Source organism: Paramisgurnus dabryanus, chromosome 18 (assembly GCF_030506205.2).
Source record: "Paramisgurnus dabryanus chromosome 18, PD_genome_1.1, whole genome shotgun sequence".
Lineage (NCBI taxonomy): Eukaryota > Metazoa > Chordata > Actinopteri > Cypriniformes > Cobitidae > Paramisgurnus > Paramisgurnus dabryanus.
In genome coordinates, this window is record NC_133354.1 from 25,880,814 (window position 1) to 25,903,435 (window position 22,622).

The window sequence follows — 22,622 nt, forward strand, 5'->3', positions numbered from 1 at the left end:
ACACACAAGCCACACCTCATATAAGCCACACCTCATACACACACACACACGCACGCACGCACGCACGCACGCACACACACACACACACACACACACACACACACACACACACACACGCGTATATATTAAGTAATCATATTTATATATAGTATAAATTAATAGATAAACATAAACATTTATATACACATGTAAATATATATACATCATTGTTTTATATGATGTAAACAAAAACGTTTATGCTGCTAGCGATTAGTTAAGATTAGTTGTTATGCAGCCAGTTCATCATTAGGTTTGTTCTGAAACCCCAAACATAAGAAACACCAACAGCAGAGATCACACTGAGTGACAGCATGTGTCTGACAACATGCAGCTCTGCGCAGGCCAATCGGCGTATGACATCACATCACGCAGAGCACAGCTGTGCATTCGCTCTCGCGGTACGTTGATGTCATACGCCGATCGCTCTGCGCAGCGCCAACTGAAGCCGAACACACCTAGAAATAATAAATGCGCCCAAGCGACGAAATGAAAGATGATATGTAGAAATATTGCGACATCCAGCACTGCGTATTCTCTAAAATTGTGTGACCTCATCGCGTCAGAGGTGGGCGTCAGACGCAAGCGTTATGAAAGCGCGATGAGACTTACTTTATAACAATGAAACTCATCAACTTTTTATTGAAAGATGTCACGCACAAAATTGATTTTTATTCAAGATTCTCGCCCTCGCCGATGTCAATCAAACAGTTTCTGGATTTTGGTGAGTAGCATGTGCAACAATGCGATAACTTTAACATGCGCGCATTTGTAAAAAGGTGTTTTTTGTTTGTCGGGTTGCGTATTTCCTTTTCATTCATTTTACCATGTTTTCTGGTTATATAAATTAACATGTTACATCTATTTACTGTATATATAGCCTGTCAATATCTCTATATTCTTGATTGTTAAGGTCATGTGAAAGTGAAAACCCTACTGGCGCAGCAGCACTGATGCATTAAAAATAGACTCAACTGTAGGCTACTGTGCGTGTCATAAAAACATGAACTTGGTGCAGTTCTGGAAAGCTAGAAATGTAACATTTGGACATACATACACACCTTTCCGAAGTTCAGCACAAATGGTTTACAATAAAATTGTACAATAAGTTGTCATGGGCTTAACATTTTCACAATATTTATTAATCTTTGTTTATGTTTTTTTAAAGTATTAATCTTTGTAATACCCCTGTTAAAGGTAAAACAGATGCAATTGTTTATTATTTGTTAGTTTATTTTGGAAATGTTATCAGATTCTGTTTTTGATTGAATAATGTTTAGTCAATGTTATTAACAAAGATTAATAAATGCTGTATGAGTTTTGGTCATTGTTAATTCATGCTAACTAATGTAGTTAACTAATGTTAACAAGAAATGTTATTGTAAATTGCTACTGTTAAATTCATATACAGTATACATGTCCACGTGTTGGTTGTTTATTCTAAGTTATCTAGTCCAACTCATCCATATATAGACGGTTTCAGAATGTAACAACATAAACAAACAGCTTTTGTGGAATAAATGTAACTTCCAGTACATTTCCACAAAGAATCAACAACAGAGTCCTTTTAAAGTAGTTTATCTCTGATAACAAGCAAAATAAATAAAAAAGTAGATATTAGATAGCATTTCAAAAAATACACTAAACGTTACTGTGTAAAATGTAAACATAATGTATACAATTTTAACTACAGATCAGCTGCCAAACCTCCCTTCACATAGCGGTGGTCTATGTTCGTCATCTCCCCTCTTTTTAGGAAACCAAAACATTTGTTATTTTCAATTAGGCATTTTCAACTAGTCAGACCATTAAACAAACATCGATCTGAAGTTAACATGACAACGCACGTTAGTCAGATGAAACCGTCTGTATTTTAAAAATCTTTAGATCAATAGATTTTTAAATATAACAAATTTATACATTTTGTTTGTGCCTAAACTTTTGACTACATGGTAGTAAGTAGAGATACCTCCATCAGTGTTTATAAACAAATAAATTGCATTAGTACAATGTTTTGAAAATGCAAAATTGCACATGTACTGTATATGCTGTATAATACTTGCATAATATATGTTCAATTGTTAATAATTAAGGCAGAACAGAGGTATACCATCAAATATGGTTGTTTTTTTGCATTTGGCAGATGCTTTTATCCAAAGTGAAACTGTACATTTTATTATCAGTAGCCTATGTGTCTTTCCTGGGATTGAATGCAATGCTGAATGCTTTATAAACTGAGTTGCAAAGCAAAAAATGTGAAATACTGTAGCTGCTGTTCATTGTACCAGAACTGCACACGCCAGCATATAACCTTAATATGTTTTACCTCTTATTTAACCAGGCAGGGAAAATGCATGTGAAAAAACCTCCTACATGTTCCTGCGTAAAGAACTGGCGGTGAGGCTGGCCAATACCATGAGGGAAGTGACCCTGTTGCCGGCCAATATTCTCAGCCAGCCGTCCGTCAAACTGGTCCAGTCCTGGTGAGCACGACAGGGCTTCATGATTAATTTTTTTATTTTATGATTTTTAAACCATTGTCGCCTGGCATTAGGGTTAGAGTTGGGTTTGGGTAAGGATGTCATTTTATGTAAATCTAATCCTAAGTGACAATGGTAAGAAAATAGGACAAAACAGTTGAGTAACACGTGGCAGTGACACATAAACAGAAATATGTGACGTTCATGCAAAAAGACGGAAAAACGTGTCAGTGTCACAGAAAACACTCACAAAATTACGTGATTATAGATACGTAATTTTGTGATAATGGGTTGCATTATGTTATTGATCCTGTGACTTTTGCCCTGCTAATGCAGTTAAGCTACAGAAGCAGAAACCAAATCTGAATAAATGAATAATGAATATTTATTGCCATTGTATGCACAGTAGTACAAAGCAAGGAGATAATGTTAGCGGCACTTTAAGACAACTAAATAACAATCTATGTAAACAAAAATGTAATAAAAATAGCTTATAATAGATAAGAACTAAAAAACAATATTATACTGTACCAAACTGACGTATAATGCACACAAAATTTGGAATTTGGCTTATGTATTGCATTACTTTTCACACTGCATGCTATTTATATGCAAATCATGAGAATGGGCTGGTATATTAAATGTTTTTTTCTGTGGTATTAGGTATAGCCAAAGCTTTCAAGAGCTGTTAAAGTATGAGAAAAGAAGTCCAGAGGATCCACATACTCTGAATGAGTGAGTCTGCAGCCCATTTTACATTAAAAAGTATTTTAGGTTTCCATTAGGATCACTGTTAACAAATCAAATACATAGATTCACCTGCTTAGGAGTCCCTTCAGTCACTGCTGTAGTATTCAGAATTATAAATACAAATAAATACATCCAAATAACTAAATTGTTGGCAATGATTTTGAGATTAAAATGAAATAGAGATGTGCCGGATGTGTCTTCTTGTCTTTGCATGGGCTTTAGCTTCCTAGACATCCTGATTAAGATTCGTAACAGGCACAATGATGTGGTGCCCACTATGGCTCAAGGTGTCATCGAATACAAAGAGAAGTTTGGTTTTGACCCTTTTGTCAGCAGCAATGTGCAATACTTCCTGGACCGCTTCTACACCAGCCGTATTTCTTATCGCATGCTCATCAACCAGCACAGTGAGCAGTATATCACATTTTGTAATACTGTACGTGATGCACTGGATATAATGTTAAAACATTAATAAAGAGCTGGGAATTAATCCTTTGCCCTAAGAGAAAAATGTCCTAATACTCAATGCTGATTTTCGCTTTATTGGGTTATAATAAATTGTTATACTAATATCTGCTCGTTCATCCAGCAGTAAGCTATTTGTTTATTCTGGCAGCTCTCCTGTTTGGTGATGCCGCTTGTCTCGCACAACCAAAACACATCGGAAGCATCGACCCAACGTGCAACGTGGCCGAGGTGGTGAAAGGTGAGAGAAACATGCTTTGATACTTAACATATTGTTTGCTACACTGTTTTATTCTGGATTTCCAGTAAAAAAATATGTAAAAATCATTAAAAACAATATTCATTTGCTTTAGGGATGCACAGATACAAAATTTCTGTGCCGATACCGATATTCGATTACCAATAGATACCAAAATTTTGCTTTTTACTTTTAAAGTATTATGTTGTGAAATCATATAAGTGCAAAGCATACAAACTGTAATTCTGCTGTCATTGTCACCCAATTCAAAATAATCACACAGGATGAGTTCTGATGCATCTTTCTGCCCCTTTGGATTTCCAGAAGACAGAATTGGGTTTGCACTTACCTTTACATTTACTGTGGTATTATGGTACTATGGTACTAGTTTTATGAAGTTTTACAGGGTTACATGACAGGTTGTCTGTCAAGCAGGGTTACCATGGATTTTCTAGAATATCATGGAATTTTATGTGTTTTATTCCATACATTGAAAGTCAGGGCATTTTATGTTTTTTGTCCAAGTCAGGGAATTTCAGAGAGTTTTGTTTGTCGTTTAAACAGAACATTTCACAAGACTTTTTTAAGATGTCAAATAAATATTTGGTGTCCCCAGAGTACGTATTTGAAGTTTTGGCTCAAAATATTATATAGATCATTTATTATAGCATGTTAAAATTGCCACTTTGTAGGTGTGAGCAAAAATGTGGTGTTTTTGGGTGTGTCCTTTAAAATGCAAATAAGCTGATCTCTGCACTAAATGGCAGTGCCATGGCTGGATAGTGCAGATTAGGGGGCGTTATTATTAAGGGTGTCACGATTTCGATTTTAAATCTAAATAGATCGAAATTAAGTCAAAACCTCGAACTTCGAATAAAAAAATGGAATTGTCGATGCTGCAACCCCAATGTCATGTCAAAAAAAAACACACATGTTGAGTGCTGCGATTTAACCTCCTCTGACTTAGCTAGCTACAGCCAGTCAAAAGATAGCATCTTTAAATGGGAAACAATAAACAGCAAGCACCTCCGCCTTAAGCAAAGCAGCGTCTGTGCCAGGACCGGCCGTTTCTCTAAACTGAGATCTGTTTAAGTTTCACAACACCTTATTTCAGTTGCTTAAGAGTTATGAAAACAGCATTTAAACATGACTTATTGGGGTATAGTCTCTCAATCTCGTCTGACGGTAATAAAAGCGCGTTTTTAAGGTGCAAAGTACACTGTAAAAAATACTTTGCTGCCTTAACATTTTTTGTTGAATCAACTCGGATTTACAAGTCATTTCAACTTACTATTATTTATCTTGACTAGAGATGAGTTGTTATAACTACAGGTGAGTTATTATAACTTATAAATGAAAGTTGACTTTTCTCAACTATATTTTATAAGTTGTGACAACAAATTTCTGTTGACATGACTTGTAAATCTGAGTTGATTTAACAAAAATTTTTAAGGCAGCAAAGTTTTTTTACAGTGTACTGACAGAAATGTTCATCCGACAGGAAGTTTCGTTTTATCAGGTATGTGCGTGTACCATATTTTTCCACTGGCAGCACGACTAACATGGCAGGGCATCTCCGGGTTCAAGGTCAGATATTATATTTCATAAAAGTCTAGTCTAAAAATGACATAGCATTCAAAATTCAAAAAATAATTTGAGAATCGAATCGAACCATGACGTGACCTTAGAATCGAAAATATAATCGAATCAAGGATTTTGAGAATCGTGACACCCCTAGGTATTATTATCATAAGATCCCCTTCTGACATCACAAGGGGAGCTAAATTTCAATGACCTATTATTTGCTTGCAGAGAATGATTTACCAAAACTAAGTTACTGGGTTGATCTTTTTCACATTTTCTATGTTGATGAAGCACTGGGGACCCAATTTTAACACTTACTGTGGGTTCACACCAGCCGCGTTTGAGGCGTCAAATTCGCGTCTAAATTCTAGTCATCGAGACATTCACGCGGAAATTCACGTCATGGGAGGAGCTTCTGCAACTCCGCTCGCTTTCTGTAATCACGTCACTACTAGTGCAAGTTCCTGATTGGTTAATGCGGCACTTTTTTCCGCCAAAGTTCCATTCTCATTCGCACCGCGAGACCTCCAGACACGCGTCAACGCGTCTTAACATTGACTTAACATTGAAATCACTTGCGCTTGACGCCTCTACCGCGGCTGGTCTGAACTAGAGTGCGGATCGGGCCGCATTTTTCTGTCCGAGCCAGGCCCGCATCCGAAAGGGCAGTAACCGAACCCGACCGTAACCCGACAGGCATTAAGATAGTTACGTCCGACCCGAGCCCGAAACAGTTATAAATCGCATTGTCACAGCAACATAAACACATTTCCGAACACATGAGTAGATGGATGGCGATAGTTCATCTTAAATTGAAACTTATGTTTATCAGCTTACCCTCAGGCCATCCAAGAGGTAGGTGACTTTGTTTCATCAGTAGAACACAAATGTAGATTTTTAATTCCAACCGTTTCAGTCTGTCAGTTGTATAATGGAAGTGGATGTAAACAAAAATCCAATAGAGAAACTAAGCATGCACAGACAAATCCAAATTAAACCCTGCGGCTCGTGACGAAACATCGATGTCCTAAGACACGAAACGATCGGTTTGTGCGAGAAACCAAACATTATTTATATAATTTTTTACCTCTAATACAACACTATCCACAGAGAAACGGAAGCCCCATATAGTGTATATACGCTCTCATGCAGTAGGTGGCAGTATGCACCTATGAGGTTGTTTCGCAACCCACTACTAAACATTAGATGAATAAGAAGGTGATGTGAACGCGTGTGTTTCATTTTAAGATGAACTATCGCTTTGAACAGGCTCATTGGCTACCTACATATTATAATAAGCTGTTTTAAATTTAATTTATTGCGCCAAGCCCGACCCGAACCCGAACATAATTTCTAAATATCTATCCGAACCCGGCCCGGCCTGTCGGGTCCCGTCGGGCTCAGTTCGGGTATCCATCCTCTAGTCTGAACGCAGCATAAACATGGAAAATGTAAATATTAGTTGCCATTTATCAAAATCTGCTTGTTAAGTAACATATGGAATGCTGTTTCCAGGTCTGATTTTAAAGGTGGGGGGCATGATCTCTAAAAGCCAATGTTGATATTTGAAATCACGTACACAAACACGTTCCTACCTCAATAGAATCTGGACCTTCTATTGATAGATCCGCCCCACACATATACAACCCAGGCAACGATGTTGGTAAGTAGACACGCCCCTTACTGCTGATTGGCTACAAGTGTGTTTTGGTACTCGGCCTGACTCCCTTTTCCAAAGTGTTTTTCAAAAATCATGCACCCTGCCTTTAAAAGAGACTACAATCTAAACAGCTGTTTGTTGGCATTGTTAATTTAAGCTCACAGCATCCCGGACATAGGTCATGGAAATGTAGCCTTTTTTAGTCAGTTAAAGTCAGGAAATTTGACAGCTGGTCAAGCTTCGTACTGGAAATTTTTAATTATTAAGCATCTTAACTCTCCTCCCAGATGCATATGAGACTGCAAAGATGCTCTGTGAGCAGTACTACATGATGGCACCCAAGCTGGAGATTACCGAAATCAATTGTGAGCCTGCTAAACCTTTCCATGCTCTTAAAAAAGAATTTCTATTTGATACTTGCATTCAATCCATGTTTATGTCAATCAATCTGTTTGTTAGCCAAAACTCCACAGAAGCCTATACAGGTCGTCTATGTGCCCTCTCATCTTTTCCACATGCTGTTTGAGCTGTTCAAGGTAAGAAAACCTTATACCCCACCGTATTTTTAAGAAGATTAAAAGTTCATTTCAGAACAGGTTGCATTGCAGTTGCTGAAGTGAGCTTGTGTTTGTATGCTAATGTGAACTTTTCATGTGTTTGGTTTTGTGCAGAACTCTATGCGGGCCACAGTGGAGCTGTATGGAGACAGCAATGAAGGGCTTCCTCCTGTGAACGCACTGGTTACACTGGGAAAAGAGGATCTTTCAATAAAGGTTTCATACAATCACAGTCCGTGTTCAAAACTTACAGTGAGCACATATTACCTCATTACTTCATGTGTGTCCTCTTTCCATAGATTAGTGACCACGGTGGGGGCGTCCCCTTACGAAAGATCGATCGTCTCTTTAATTACATGTATTCCACCGCACCGACACCACGGCTGGATCCCACACAAACTGCTGTGCCGCTGGTAGCTATCCACTAAATAGAATAAGAAGACTGTGTATTTGTAGTGTTTGGTAACCTGTTGTTTTTCGTCTGCAGGCTGGTTTTGGCTACGGTTTGCCAATCTCTAGACTCTATGCTCGATACTTTCAGGGAGACTTGAAACTGTACTCGATTGAAGGGGTCGGGACAGATGCAGTCATTTATCTTAAGGTATTTCGTGGAATTATTGGTACATAATAGGGCTGACATGATATTATGCTTATTGTGGCTAAAGATCTCATGAAATCTACTGATATTGATAATTTATGTTTAGATTGATAATGCCTTAAAACCATATAGGTTGTCTTTCTAGACAGCTGAAAAACATGTAAGGAAGGTTTTGAAAAAAAAAAGTGATAAAAGGTGCAAGGAAGGTTATGAAAAAAAAATGGTTTAACATCATAGTGTGCTGACTTGGTGGTAAATAAAAATTGCAATGTACAGGTTGCCATATCCATAATATGTATAGGCGTATCGTTTTTTTGGATGGCACAAGCTGCGTTTTCATTACCATTCAAATGCGCAAATTGACATTGCGAATTTAAAATACGGCCAATGAAAACACGACACGTCTATTTACGTATTTTCAATTCAGCTACTGTGATTTTTGTGTCTGGTTAAGGGGCGATTCACATGCCGTGTCCTTTGCACGCGCAAATACGTTATTATGCCCTTATGAAAATGTTTTTAGTATAGTTAAAACCAAAAACGTTTTCCAAAACCATAGTTAAACCGTGGTTACTGTAGTAAAACCATGGTTTTGGTAAGGAATAATTGACAACAGGCCATTGAATTATTGGAAAATAATGCACACCCAAGGTGTTAATGTTACACCAGTAATGTTAGGACCAGAGTCAATTATTCCTTATACCACGATTACAACAAACATTGCGTTGGTGGTTATTTTAAGACATTTGACAGGTTAGTTGTGCGGTTTATAGAAAAATAATCAAAGCCCATTGAACATTTCTCACCCAATCAGAATAAAGCATTCAACAGCCCCGTGGTATAACTAATAGTAATCTATACACCAAAAAACACGGTTACTAAATTTTTACCACAAAAGAACCATGGTTAATCGTCGTAAGGGTGGTTTCTGTGATTTAACTGAAAGCTTGTCACTGCCGTCCTCAGGCTGTGTCCAGTGAATCTTTCGAGCGTCTTCCAGTCTTCAATATGTCAACATGGCGACATTACCAGACAGGTCCTGAGGCTGATGACTGGAGCAACCCGAGCAGTGATCCACGAGATGCATCCACATATAAAGCCAACAGATGACTTTATTCTACCAATATATTATTCATTCAAATTTTGCTATAAACTCTAATGGTAACATTTTAAAAAAATGTTGTTTTTGTTAACATAAGTAAATGCATTAGCTAACAATGAGCAATATTGTTCTTCAGAATTTATTACTCTATATTTGTTAATGTAAGTTAATGCCAATACAATTGTTCACGTTAGTTCATTGTGCATTAGTAAATGCTTAACATGAACTGAGATTAATACTAGTATTAAAATAGATAATATTAGTATTAGTATTGTTAATTGTTAGTTCATGTTAGCTAATGCATTAACTAATGTTAACAAATATAACCTCATTGTAAAGTGTTACCACTATTGTCATTGCATTTTTAAGCAATTTGTTAGATTAGTGTTTGATAGGCTTATAAATTAAATAAAGTCAATAAAGCCACAGGGATGTGTGATGAATAGTCTTACAGGGAATATAAATAGGTTGATGGGCAGTTTTCTTTTTTTGTGTACTTTCTGTTGAAACAGGATATTTGGATGGGCCAACAGGCTTTAGTTTCTCTTCATATATCAAAAGGTAAAAAGCCTTTATTTAAATATGGCTATAACATTAAAAACATATACTGTTATACTGCCCTGTTATATGTTTTTAATGTTAAAGCCATATTTAAATAAAGGCTTTTTACCTTTTGATATATGAAGAGTGCCTTGGATTCCCCTTTTTTTCACGTTTTGTATACCCTACACCAAAGAGCACCTAACTAATTTTTCCCAAACAAAAAAAAAATTTTTTCAGCTATTTTTGAGCACTTTGGATTTTTTCTGATTTCAGGCTTTAGTTTCTATTTAAAGTAAAACTCAAAATGTACCTATTAGAGTGTGAGTTTTACTGTTATGTCTATTTAAGAAGTCTTTTACATTGTTTTATTATATGCTTGTTTTATTAGATGTGTACAGCACTGTGGTCAATGCTTGTTGTTTTATTGTGCTATATAAATAAACTAAACAAAACTTTTGCTACATCACCGGCAAAAAAACAAGTTACTTGCATGTTAACATTTGGTGCTAGTAAAATTTTTGAGAATGAAAAAACACAAGCAGAATCTGCTGAAACAAACTTTATTGTGAAAGTTGGTCCAATACAAATGAATGTATAAATATTTTTGTTCAGGTTAAGTACAGTATAGTCTATTATTTAAGTTTGTAAACAGTATGTTTTCTTTATAACATCACACTTAATATTTAACACAGTAAAAAATACAAAGGTTGAAACTCACAAAAGGTTCATCATATTTGGTGTTTCTAAGGATCATAAAGATTGAAAACCCTTGTTGTAGGTCATAGAGAGCACAAGCACGTTAGATCAAGGGTTGAATTAGACTTCAGCACAGTGGTGGCCATGTTTTATATGTATAAATTGCAATTCCTTCAATATTCATATAGTGATTAATTAAAGGGGACATTTCCCAAAACTTTTTAAGAAGTAAAATAAATCTTTGGTGTCCCTACAGTATGTATATGTAGATTTAGCTCAAAGTACCACATACATAATTTATTATAGCATGTTGAAATTGCCACTTTGTATGTGAGAAAAAAATGTGCCATTTTGGGTGTGTCTTTTTAAATGCAAATGAGCTGATATCTGGACTAAATGGCAGTGCCGTGGTTGGATAGTGCAGGGGTGGTATTATCCCCTTTTGACATCACAGGGGGAGACAAATTTGAATTACCTATTTTTTCACATGCTTGCAGAGAATGGTTTTCCAAAACTTAGTTACTAGGTTGATCTTTGTCATATTTTCTAGGTTGATAGAAGCACTGAGAACACAATTATAGCACTTAAACATGCTATGGTAATATGTGTTGTTATTTGCGACTCTATCTTTGAAATTCAGGCTAAAGTCTCATAATCTAATAATGAGATTAGGAGCATCTAAATTTGATTTCAATTAATGACCACGTTTACATGCACCCTCATAATGCGATTTAAATGGGATTTTGGCAATAGTCAGATTATACTTTACACTGTAAAAAAATTCCGTAGAAATTGCAGCTGGGTTGCCGGTAATTTACCGTAGATTTACATTTATGTTATTTACTGGCAAGAGTTTGTTCAAAGTTAAATGAACATTAAACATTTACAAGTCTTTGTCTTTACAGAGTAAAACTAAAAAAACAGCATCAAGCAAAACATTCTGGGAAACAAAATCTGAAGCAAAAAACAGAAAAAGGTTGATGATGATTTCTGGTTCCCAGAATGCTTTGCATGAGGCTATTATTGTATAGTTTTATTCTGTAAAGATAAAGACTTGTTAATATTTAACATTTATTCAACTTTGAACAAACTCTTGCCAGTAAATAACATAAATGTTAATCTACGGTAAATTACCGGCAACCCAGCTGCAATAACATTGTAATTTCTACTGGATTTTTTTACAGTGTACCTAATGTAAAAACAATAGTTTGATAGCCGTTTTTAATCAATCCGGCCATATTATCACATCTATACCACACTAACTGAAGTGCACCTGTGTTTTTGTCACGCACCTTAAGCGTGGATTGGTTTTAAACTTGACATTAAGAAGTTTTTCCTGAACTCTGTCAACAAGAATACATCCATAAGAACTTATGTCCATAAGTTTGAAATTTAGTGAAAGTAAATTAAAACAGTGGGCGGTATGTGAGTTCATCATTTGTGCTCTGCATTTATGAATAATCAGAAAATAAAACTGCATGTAAACAGGGGTGAAGAGGTTAGCTACAGTCATGTAAACATCTACTGTGATTAAGTCCTTACTTTGATTATTGGAAATAATCACATTTTTGGTGTAGGCTACATGTAAACCTAGTCACTGATTTTAATATTTGACATGAAACACTCAATATTAAAGATAGCTATGATTTTATGTATAAATAAAAACAGTAAATAAAAAAACAGTAAATTACAAACAGGACCTTAGCTTGGATTTTTATAGGGTCACATTGTGTTTTTGTCTCATGCCTTTGTTGCTGCGACCTCTAGTGGGAAAATTACATATTGTGCCTTTACACAGTGTCGGTCCTAGATGCCGGGTGCCCTAAACAAACCTTTGTTAGGGGCCCCCTGTCAGTGCATTCATAAAACCCATTAATTGTTTCTGCTTAACCTAGTTAGTTCTTAATTAAGCATACAACTGTATATTATTGCCATATGTACATTACTTTGACACTCACTTCTGACTGATAAACAAATTCTTGCTGATAATACCATGAAACATGCATTAACTGCAAAGTTTTGATTCATTACTGTATGTGTTGTGAGAAGCACTAAAAAATAAACCTTATTTAAATTAATTTAATGAATCAAATTAAATATAAATACAGTAGTATACAGTAGTTAAAAAATTACCCATTTACCAAACCTAAACAAACTGAAAGACAAACACATTAAAGTGCATAAATGTGGTTTACTATATTAAATAACATTACTTACTTAATTACTGAAAAATACTTATCATAAAGGACAAACAAAACATTTTGGAAATTTGGTTATTTTGAAAAATCACAATACGTTTGGAAATACTAACAAGACTTTAAAATATTACAAACTCTTGTTCCCTTGCTACACGTCCTTTGCAGGATTTTTCTGATGGATAGCGTGCATATGGTATGTGCATACTTAGCACATCATTCTCCTGCGTCATTTCACGTATTGCATGTTGTCCAAGTACATCAGTATTTAAAGAAATCATTAAATATTTTAAAAATCCCCGTAAATCTGCTTATTTGCAAATTATTACAATTATAGCGTCTTATTTACATTAAACGAAATAATAATTTTGGTATAACGTATTTACATTATTTTGAGATAAATGGGGCCCCCTAGTGGTGTGGGGGCCATATGCAACTTGTTTAATTTGCTTATAGGAAGGACCGGCACTGCTTTTACACGTCACGTCAGTCAGAACCATAGACTGTAAAAAATATGGATGTAGTGTCCTGACGTCACCCATAGGTTTGTGAAGAACTTTTTTGATCACTCGCGTATAACGAAAATGGGTAAAGAGGCGGGACATGGGTGAAGCTGATGTGGCTGGTTGTTGAAACCACGCCCGCCTAGCTCGACTCTAGTTACAGCAATGGCAGTTCACCTGTCACTCAAGTGGCCACGCAAATAATTATGCAGAACTTTAAGGCTTAATATAATTTAAACGGATGAGTTATAACAAAATTCAGCCCCCTCACAGTTGTCATGAAAGGCAATATTAGCCATAAAGACCAAAATTACTTTTTATACCAGGCTATAAACATTATTTTTGCTGTAAGTTGGGCATTTTAACATGGAGGTCTATGGGAATTGACTCCCTTTTGGAGCCAGCCTCTAGCGCCCAGTCGATGAATTGGTGTTTAAGTCACTTCAATGTAGGCTTCATCAGAGAGATCGGAAGTTTGCCCCTCAAATGTGTCCACAAATGACAATATATTAATCACATTTTTCTAAATTTACTTGAGCTGATTTATGAGGTATGGATTCTTGCATATCTCTTCTAGCCTACCTTGCATAAAGTACAGTATAAAAAACAATTTGCCCGCACAAATGTGTGTGCGAGTCAAAGAAAGCTATATTTCCTCATCATCACCACCCTCACTACTGCTGACGGAGGCTGCTTTGGGTGGAGGTGAGTGGAAGCGGAGTACAGGCCAGTGGGAGACCGGTGATGTAGAGCGCCCTCTAGTGGGGCTGGTGCTTGGTGACGTATGGGGAGACTGATAGGGAGACAGAGCTTGAAGGACACGCCCACTTCGCTGCTGAATCATGTGCTGTGGAGCAGATTGTTCATCTTAAATTGATGATATAATGTGCATTTATGGCGGTCTCATATAAATGTATAATTTTAATTTTATAAATATAATATATAATTTTAATGTACAATTAAGTGTCTTTCAAATGCGTAAACATATATGTCCTGTTAAAGGGTCTCTCTTACCCAGGCTTTATCTGCACCGAACAGCTCCAGAAAGTTTCCAATGAATTCGCGAGATTTTTCCTCCCATTTGAGAATGAGATCATGACTCTTCTCTTCAACACGGTGAACTAAATGTTTGGATTTTTCCTCCACTGTCCTCACAGTCTTCTTCATTATGTCTACCTTCTCCTGCAGACGATATTTCTTCTCCTTAAAGAAAAATCAAATAAGTCATCATTTACACTCTTTCATATTGTTCTGAATTCTGAGTTATTATTACTGTAGTTCCTTCCCTGCCAATGACAAGTTTTTATGGCAATCCATATTTCCGCTATTATCCACTAGGTGGAGCTCTTACCTAACTTTTAAAACATTACTATTTATGCCTTCATACCAGACGCGAATGAAGTGTTAAGTGTGAGTGATTTACATGTTAAGTCAATGCAAAGACGCAATAGACATCTAGCTGTGTAAAACGTGCAAATGAGGCCGCATGAATGACGAGGCACGAATTGAGCATTTTGGGCGTTTGACGTTGAGTTGAAAAATCTGAACTTTGGCGGATATTTGCTGCGTGTTAACCAAATAAGGAGCTTGCTGTAGTAGTGACGTGATTACAACATAGCGTGCTAAGGCAGAAATACGAAACAACAATGGAGGACAAAATCATTGTCTTGGTATGTGGACACCCGGAGCTGTACGGCACATCTTCGTACTTTTATAGAAACAGGAATAAAAAGGATCTTACTTGGAAAAAAGTGAGCGAGGAGGTCAGACAAATCTGGTAAGTTGTTAAAAATGCCATTTACTCAATTTGAGCTATATATATAAATATATGTACATATTGAGACTACAAGTTAGCTAAAGCCGGCCAGTTGAGCGTATTTGCATCTGAATTTCATGTGTGAATGATGCAGATTTCACACGCGAATGAAGTGAGTTAACTCAAAATGTTCAAGCAAGCAACTACGCACTATTGGCGCGATTTATTCGCTTTATTTGTATCTGGTGTGAACGCACAGTTAAACATCCACTGTTTCCAAAAAGTGCTTTACAAAAAATCTATTATCTCAGCTTTTTGCTCAAAATTTGGTATTTTTTAAGAAAACGATCCATCTTTGAGAGGTGATAAAAGAGAACAATTAAGATAGAATGAAACTTTTTTTTTTAAAGCAGAGGGTCTTTTCTTTCATTTTATTTATTGTTAAGAAGGCCTTAAACTTTTGTGAAAATCATAAAAAATGCTGCCACTGGCTGGCAACTTTTTTTTTTAAAAACTCTGGCGGGGAAAGAGTTAGTAGTAATAATGTATAAAATCATGGCTTGGCTGACATGGCAACCGTGCAAAAGTATTAGGCCACCATGCCACCATTAGATTATATTTGCAATGGTATTGTGACCATATACACTGTAATAAAGATTTGTTGGTTCTACTTAAAAAAGTAAGTTACCTGGTTGCCTTAAAATTTTGAGTTTATCGTTTATTGTATTTTTTAAGTTGAACCAACTTAATAGTTTTATATTAGAATACAGAGAATTTATGAAAAATAGACTGAAAAGTTGCTAGAACAACAAAACTTGTGCTGGTACCTAATTTGATCCTGTATCAAAAGTTAAAACAACTTGGGTTTGCAAGTCAATTCAACCTACTATTTTAGGTTTTGGCTTGTGAAAAGTTGACATAACTTATAAAATCAAGTTGAAAGACCCACCCACGTTTTAAGACTAATGATATTGGACCCACACTGTCAAAAAAAAGGTACAAAGTTGTTCCTTTTTCTTTCGCTGGGGTGGTACCCTAAAAGGTACATTTTTGTACCTTTATGGGTATACAACACATTGAAATGTTGTACCTTATGGGGTACAATATTATACCCTAAGGACCAATTGTGTACCAGTTAAATTTTAGGGGTCCAAAACAGTTAACTGTACATTTAAATGTACACAATAGATCCTTAAGGAACAGTAATGTACCCCAAAAGGTACAACATTATATTATGTTTATATACCTGTAAAGGTACAAAACGGTACCTTGGGGTAACACACCAGCGACAAAAAAGGACCAATTTGGTACTGACAGTGCACTCACTTTTTCTCTAAATTAACACAAATGTAAGTTCACTTGTCAAAGAGCTAAATTCACTTAAACTCCATTCCTGCATATTTGCTGCATATTTCTTATAGTGCAGGTATGGGAATGTCAATTATTGCAATGTGAAGCAGGTATGTGACTTACATTAATAAAGCCAACGTTCAGTTCCCGTGCTGTGTAACCTCTCTGGAGGTTACGTCTGACGTAGACGTCATAGTCTCGAACAATGCGCGTGATGAGGTCAGAAGTCGAGATTCCCTCCGTTCTTTGAGTAGCCACAAACATTCCTTACAAACAATACAAATGTAGAAAGTTAAACTAAATGTATATTGAGGAGGCCTTGTAGACTTAACTACAGTTTTGTAAGTGCATTGCCTGGTGCTGGTAGGGCCTTTACCTGCTTCTTTGATATGTTTGTAGACATCATCTGATCCAGCAGAGGTGTATGGGATATCATCATGTGCCACAAAGTCGATCTGAGGAAGATAATGAGAAAATAAACCTAATGTTGTGACATTGGGTGCCCACACCTTCTAACCAATGAAATTCAAGAAGTTTTTCATTTGTATATGAAACACCAATTTTTGAAATTAATACATACAAGCCATCCCATACTTCATAAAATACATATTTATATGCTAATTAAATTTTATAGAAAGCAAAACAAATGCAAATATATTTTTGAATAAAAAATAATTTTTAATTTCATATATTAGCATATATTTTAAAATTTATTTCAGCGGCAACAAATAAATTTCTAACGATAAATATATAAATATGTTTGTATAAATTTATATTATGTAAAAAAAAAATAATTACAAGTATATTTTTGTAGTTAAAAAATATATTTAATTTTAACATTTTCAAACCTGAAAAAAGTTTTTCCAATGCGATGTAAATATAAATGCTTTAAAATATATTTTAAAATATACAAAAGAATGGCAAAAAAATACTGGTGAAAAATACATTTTATAAAATATTTATAAAGCATATAAAAATATAGTTCAGCCGTTTTTTAAAAATATATTTAATATTATAATTTAAAATATTTTTTGTCATATGTTTATATTTAAATGCATTTCAGACTCATTACCCTGTGTTTTTTAAGGAATTCTGGAGTGATTGTCCAAGGAGCATCACGGACGACCTCATCCACATAACGGCAGTGTATGAGGGCTTCATAACGTTCATCTTCTGTCATCACTGTGTACCCTTTACACTGGTGTGTCAGAGCATCGCTGCATACTAAAACACATATAAAGACCAGGAATGATTTATGATACCAGAGAAACACTACCTAAATGTCCAGCATAAGTAAAACTTTATCCTATAGGCCTGACATGAGGTTAATGACATTGCTTATGCATGTATAGTTCATGTGTGACTTACCGCCAACAATCAAGTATGTGTTGGGGAACAAATTCTTGGCCTGCATCAGAGCCCGGGCATGACCCGAGTGGAAGAGGTCAAAGATCCCATCGGCATAAACTCGTACAGGCCGATGGGCTATATGTTTAAAGAAAGAAATTATATTTACAATAATAGATTCACACTGTTTGATCTTCGGTCCTGTACTGATGCTCATCTACAAGGCTGTGCTTCTGCTTCTCTCACCTGGAGTGCCACGGCGAGCCTGAGCTAAAGTCACTTTGTCTTGCGGCGTGTCAGAGGCACTGCCTGACTTTTTAGCAAAGATGGCCGGTTCTCTCAGAGCCTGCCAGAGAGATATTGTTTGTTGTGATGCATTTTAAGATAAAGTTAACAATAAATAATCAGATGTCTCAGCTTTGAAAGAAAGAGTTTTGATTTGTTGACAGTACACGTGTTCTACTGTACCCACCTGTATACTGTAAGGTTAAATTTAATGTTATCTTTTCCTATCTTAAATGTGATAAGAGATGCTGACCATAAGTGCTTTATAAATACGCAGGTGCATGAATGAGTAAGTGCACAAACTCCATACAATCTGTAATGTTGTCATTGCCCTTTGAACCATCAGCTGTTGAGGTTGTAGACTGAAATGAACCGCAAAAGACATGCTGCACGACTGCTGGCTGGATAAGAATCGTAAATCTCATCTGTGATTTTTATTGCATATTAAATAAATAATAATGACAAAAGTAGGCGTGTTTGGCTGAAATGAAGACCTTGCACCTGTGTAACAAACTCTGTGAGTTGCATAAGAGTAATAACTGATGCCGATTTCTTTGGTTTTTTTATAGTATTTGCAATTTAAAAGCCACACTGTAAAAAAATTCCGCAGAAATTACAGTGTTATTGCAGCTGGGTTGCCGGTAACTTACTGTAGAATTAAATTTATGTTATTTACTGGCAACATTTTGTTCAAGTTAAATGAACATTAAGCATTTACAAGTCTTTGTCTTTACAGAGTAAAACAGCATCAAGCATAACATTCTGGGAAACAAAATCTGAAGCAAAAAACAGAAAAAGGTTAATGATGATTTCAGGTTCCCAGAATGCTTTGTATGAGGCTTTCATTGTATAGTTTTATTCTAAAGATAAAGACTTGTTAATATTTAAAATGTATTTAACTTTGAACAAACTCTTGCCAGCAAATAACATAAATTTAAATCTACGGTAAATTACCGGCAACCCAGCTGCAATTACAGTTAAAAAATAAATGAAGTGTAAATCATATTGGTGCATTACCAGACAGCCCTTAATACTGTAGATGCACTGTGAAAAATTTCTGTTGAAATTACAGTATTAATGGCAGCTTTTTGCCAGTAACTTACTGTAGATTTAAATGTATGTTATTTACTGGCAACAGTTAAATGAGCATTAAATATTAGCAAGTCTTTATCTTTACAGAATACATACAACTATAAAATAATAGCATCATTCACAGCATTCTGGGAAACACAATCTGAAGGAAAAAAACAGAAATGTGATGATGATTTCTGGTTCTGAATGCTTTGCATGATGCTGTTATTTTATAGTTTTATTCTGTAAAGACAAAGACTTAATGTTAATGTTTATTTAACTTTGAACAAACTTTTGCCAGTAAATAACATCAATTTAAATCTACAGTAAGGTACTGGCAAAATGCTGCATAATTACAGATAATTTAAATAGCAAAACTAAACACTTCAAAGAGCAGTATGAGTTAATGAAGCCAACCAAAAAGGTATCATTTACAATACATCATTACAATTTAATCTGTGATCTACAACATCAATATTTGTTAACATTTATAAATATTATTAAAATAATAATTTTATGGGTTAAGCAAACTAACCTTATCTGGTGCTCGCTTGCGCTGCTGCTGTTGCTGTGTTTTTTTAACTCCTCCTCGACCAGCATTGCCATTGGCTCGGGATCCATTTCGTCTCTTGTTCACCATGATTTTAATTCAGAGATTTGAATTTACCCACCCGGCTTTTAGCACTGCTCTTGTTTAGCTCACCAGATGTGTGACGACTCATTGCATTTACTCCCGTAGAGATAACCGGGGCCAGTCACTCTGACCCTTGTGACAAGACACAGGATCAAAGGTTAGATTTGCATGTGAGTTAAACACTTTGTTGTGGGCTTCATTAGGTTACTGTGATTTTTATATTATAGTAGTAGTAAAACAAAAATAAAAATGAATAAATACATAATATTAATACAAAAATGTTAACAAAAATAAAATAAACACCATTTATAGTAATTTATACCACGGGTCTATTGAATGCTGTATTCTGATTGGCTGAGAAATGTTCTGTGGGTATGCTTTAAGTAAGGGATAATGTAGAGGCAGCCGGTTGTTATCGAGAAATAAGCCCCGACAGTGTGATCAGGACCCGACGCGAAGCAGAGGGTCTTGTATCACACTGAAGGGGCTTATTTCGCGATAACTACCGCAAATCTAACTACCACAAATCTAACCACATGCAAATCTAACCACTTATTACACGGCTACTTGCCACATAAGAAAAAAAACTGGACATGAATATGAATTTGAAACATTTTATTGGCATATTTGTTTTAAATTAACATTATCCTTCCGCGAAACTTTGCCAGATGGATAAAATGATCATAATACCTTATTAAGATCCTCTGCTTCATACTTGTCTGTCTCCATTTTTTTCTCTTTTAGCCAGTCTTTGAGAAGTTTTAATGCCCATTCTGTATTTTTTTGTGTGTTGGCTTCGTAGCTGTCATGCTCTATTTTGTCAAGTTCAGTCTCAGTAAGCTCTCTGTGTCTTGTCGTTGTTCGTTCTTCTATCCATTGTTTAAATGTTTTGTTTTTTCCGTACATGTTAAAATTATTGTTTTCCAGTGTTTGTCACAAGATGGCGCCAAACAGCTAGTAATCTTTATTGGCGCGGAGCGATTTTAATCGTACAAGTAGTACCGGCTATGCTTTGTTATTACTTTGGAGCGGTTATTATTTGAAAAGAACGAACCTGCAAATGTCTGACCAATCAGAATCAAGCATTCCAGAGAGCCGTGTAATAATTTCTGATAACCGCACACCTAACTTAGCAAATGTCTTAAAAATAGGCACCAGAGCAATGTTTGTGGTAACCGTGGTATAAAAGGAATAATTGACTCTGGTCCTTTGAATTATTTGAAAATAATGCACATCCGCGGTGTAACGGCACTCCGTTTCACGTCGTGCCGCATTGCACCTTGGGTGTGCATTATTTTCAAATAATTCAACAGCACGTCATCAATTATTCCTTATGTATGGCAGTGTTTCTATTCTGCTGAATTCCAACAAAAGCACATCACGACAGCAATGTGAAAGACTTGAGAGCATGGCTACATTCATACAAGCTGTATTAATAAAAAACCCTACAATTAGAGATATTTTACTTTTTTAAAAACATGTAAAAATTATTATTATAGAGGCACTTTCCCAGACAGGGTTTAGATTAATCCAGGACTAGGCCTTAGTTAGAAAATTTCAGTAATTTTTACTAACAAACCTTAGAAAAACAATACTGGTGTGCATCTTGAGAAAAACAATGGGACTGACTATACATTATTGCATAGATGATTTTTCACAACAGTTTGACGGCAAAAAATGAAAAAGTTTGCTTTGAAAAAAGATTGAAAAAAGAAAAAACAACAGTGTTTTTAAAAGCCTCTTGAGGAACTAATTTCTTCCACCACGGATTTGAAGCTCAAGGGTGACCCTCATAATGTCTCTTGCCTCTGGCCTAATCACATCTGTAATGATATAGATCACACTCCTACTTAAGCGATATTGCTTTAAGAGCACCTATTTTATTCATAAAAAACAACGTTATTTTGTGTATTTGGTATAATATAATGTATTTGCGTGGTTTATGGTTAAAAAAACACAACCGTACATTTTTGCCTCTCCAGATTTCACTATCTTCCTGAATCGCACAGATTTTAAAGGATTAGTCAATTTTCTTAAAAAAATTCAGATAATTTACTCACCACCATGTCATCCAAAATGTTGGTGTCTTTCTTTGTTCAGTCAAGAAGAAATTATTTGAGGAAAACATTCCAGGATTTTTCTCCTTTTAATGGACTTTAATGGATCCAAACACTTAACAGTTTTAATGCAGTTTAAAATTGTGGTTTCAAAGGACTATAAATGATCCCAAACGAGGCATAAGGGTCTTATCTAGCGAAACAATTGTCATTTTTGGCAAGAAAAATAAAAAATATGCACTTTTAAACCACGACTTCTCTTCTTTCTCCGGTCCTGTGATGCGCCAGTCCATTTAAAAAAAAAAAAAATGGACTAATCCTTTAAAAGCTCTCGGTCCCTGATTGACAGTTAATCTGTACGTTGTGATTGGCCTGAATACCTCTGAAATCAGCTGGAAATGTGACGCTCCTTACCATGTTTTAAAGATTCGCTCACAATGCAATGCTAACAGGAGTTAACTTACAGGCTGTGAGTCCAAGCGGGAGGAATTATGATAATGTCGGTCTTTGCCACATCACCAACAGTTAGTTCCAGTCCTTGGTTCTGATTGGTCATTTGCTGTGTTTTATTTACAACGATTCTGTGTATCACTGCACAGCACGGTTAGCAACTACCCTTAGCAACGTAAACATATGTAAAACATTCTGTTGCTGTTTAAAGTTGATAATAGACTATTTTTCCTGAATTAAGGCTTTTAGTGGTTTTGCTTTATAA

At 35.6% G+C, this 22,622-nt stretch overlaps 2 protein-coding genes across 3 annotated transcripts; one reads left to right on the forward strand and one right to left on the reverse strand.

Moving 5' to 3' along the window:
* Positions 1-574: 574 nt before the first annotated feature.
* Positions 575-10,476, forward strand: pdk3b (pyruvate dehydrogenase kinase, isozyme 3b). 2 transcript variants are annotated; one of them, XR_010544150.2, is made up of 12 exons: positions 575-760; positions 2,378-2,519; positions 3,180-3,251; positions 3,489-3,673; positions 3,883-3,972; positions 7,501-7,578; positions 7,673-7,749; positions 7,885-7,986; positions 8,070-8,183; positions 8,258-8,371; positions 9,335-10,003; positions 10,287-10,476. XR_010544150.2 is itself a non-coding variant. In XM_065287493.2 (11 exons), the coding sequence occupies exons 1-11, from the start codon at positions 658-660 to the stop codon at positions 9,476-9,478; spliced, it is 1,221 nt and encodes a 406-aa protein (XP_065143565.1). In that variant the 5' UTR covers positions 575-657; the 3' UTR covers positions 9,479-10,476. The 2 variants fall into 2 exon arrangements, 1 of the variants encoding a protein (XP_065143565.1); XM_065287493.2 differs by having other exon boundaries at positions 9,335-10,476.
* Positions 10,477-12,904: 2,428 nt separating this feature from the next.
* On the reverse strand, positions 12,905-19,931 carry pcyt1bb (phosphate cytidylyltransferase 1B, choline b). The gene is made up of 8 exons (XM_065287494.2): positions 19,752-19,931; positions 18,107-18,206; positions 17,882-17,998; positions 17,586-17,737; positions 16,890-16,968; positions 16,637-16,779; positions 14,422-14,610; positions 12,905-14,254 (listed from the first exon to the last, which is right to left on the reverse strand). The coding sequence occupies exons 1-8, from the start codon at positions 19,854-19,856 to the stop codon at positions 14,054-14,056; spliced, it is 1,086 nt and encodes a 361-aa protein (XP_065143566.1). The 5' UTR covers positions 19,857-19,931; the 3' UTR covers positions 12,905-14,053.
* Positions 19,932-22,622: the final 2,691 nt, after the last annotated feature.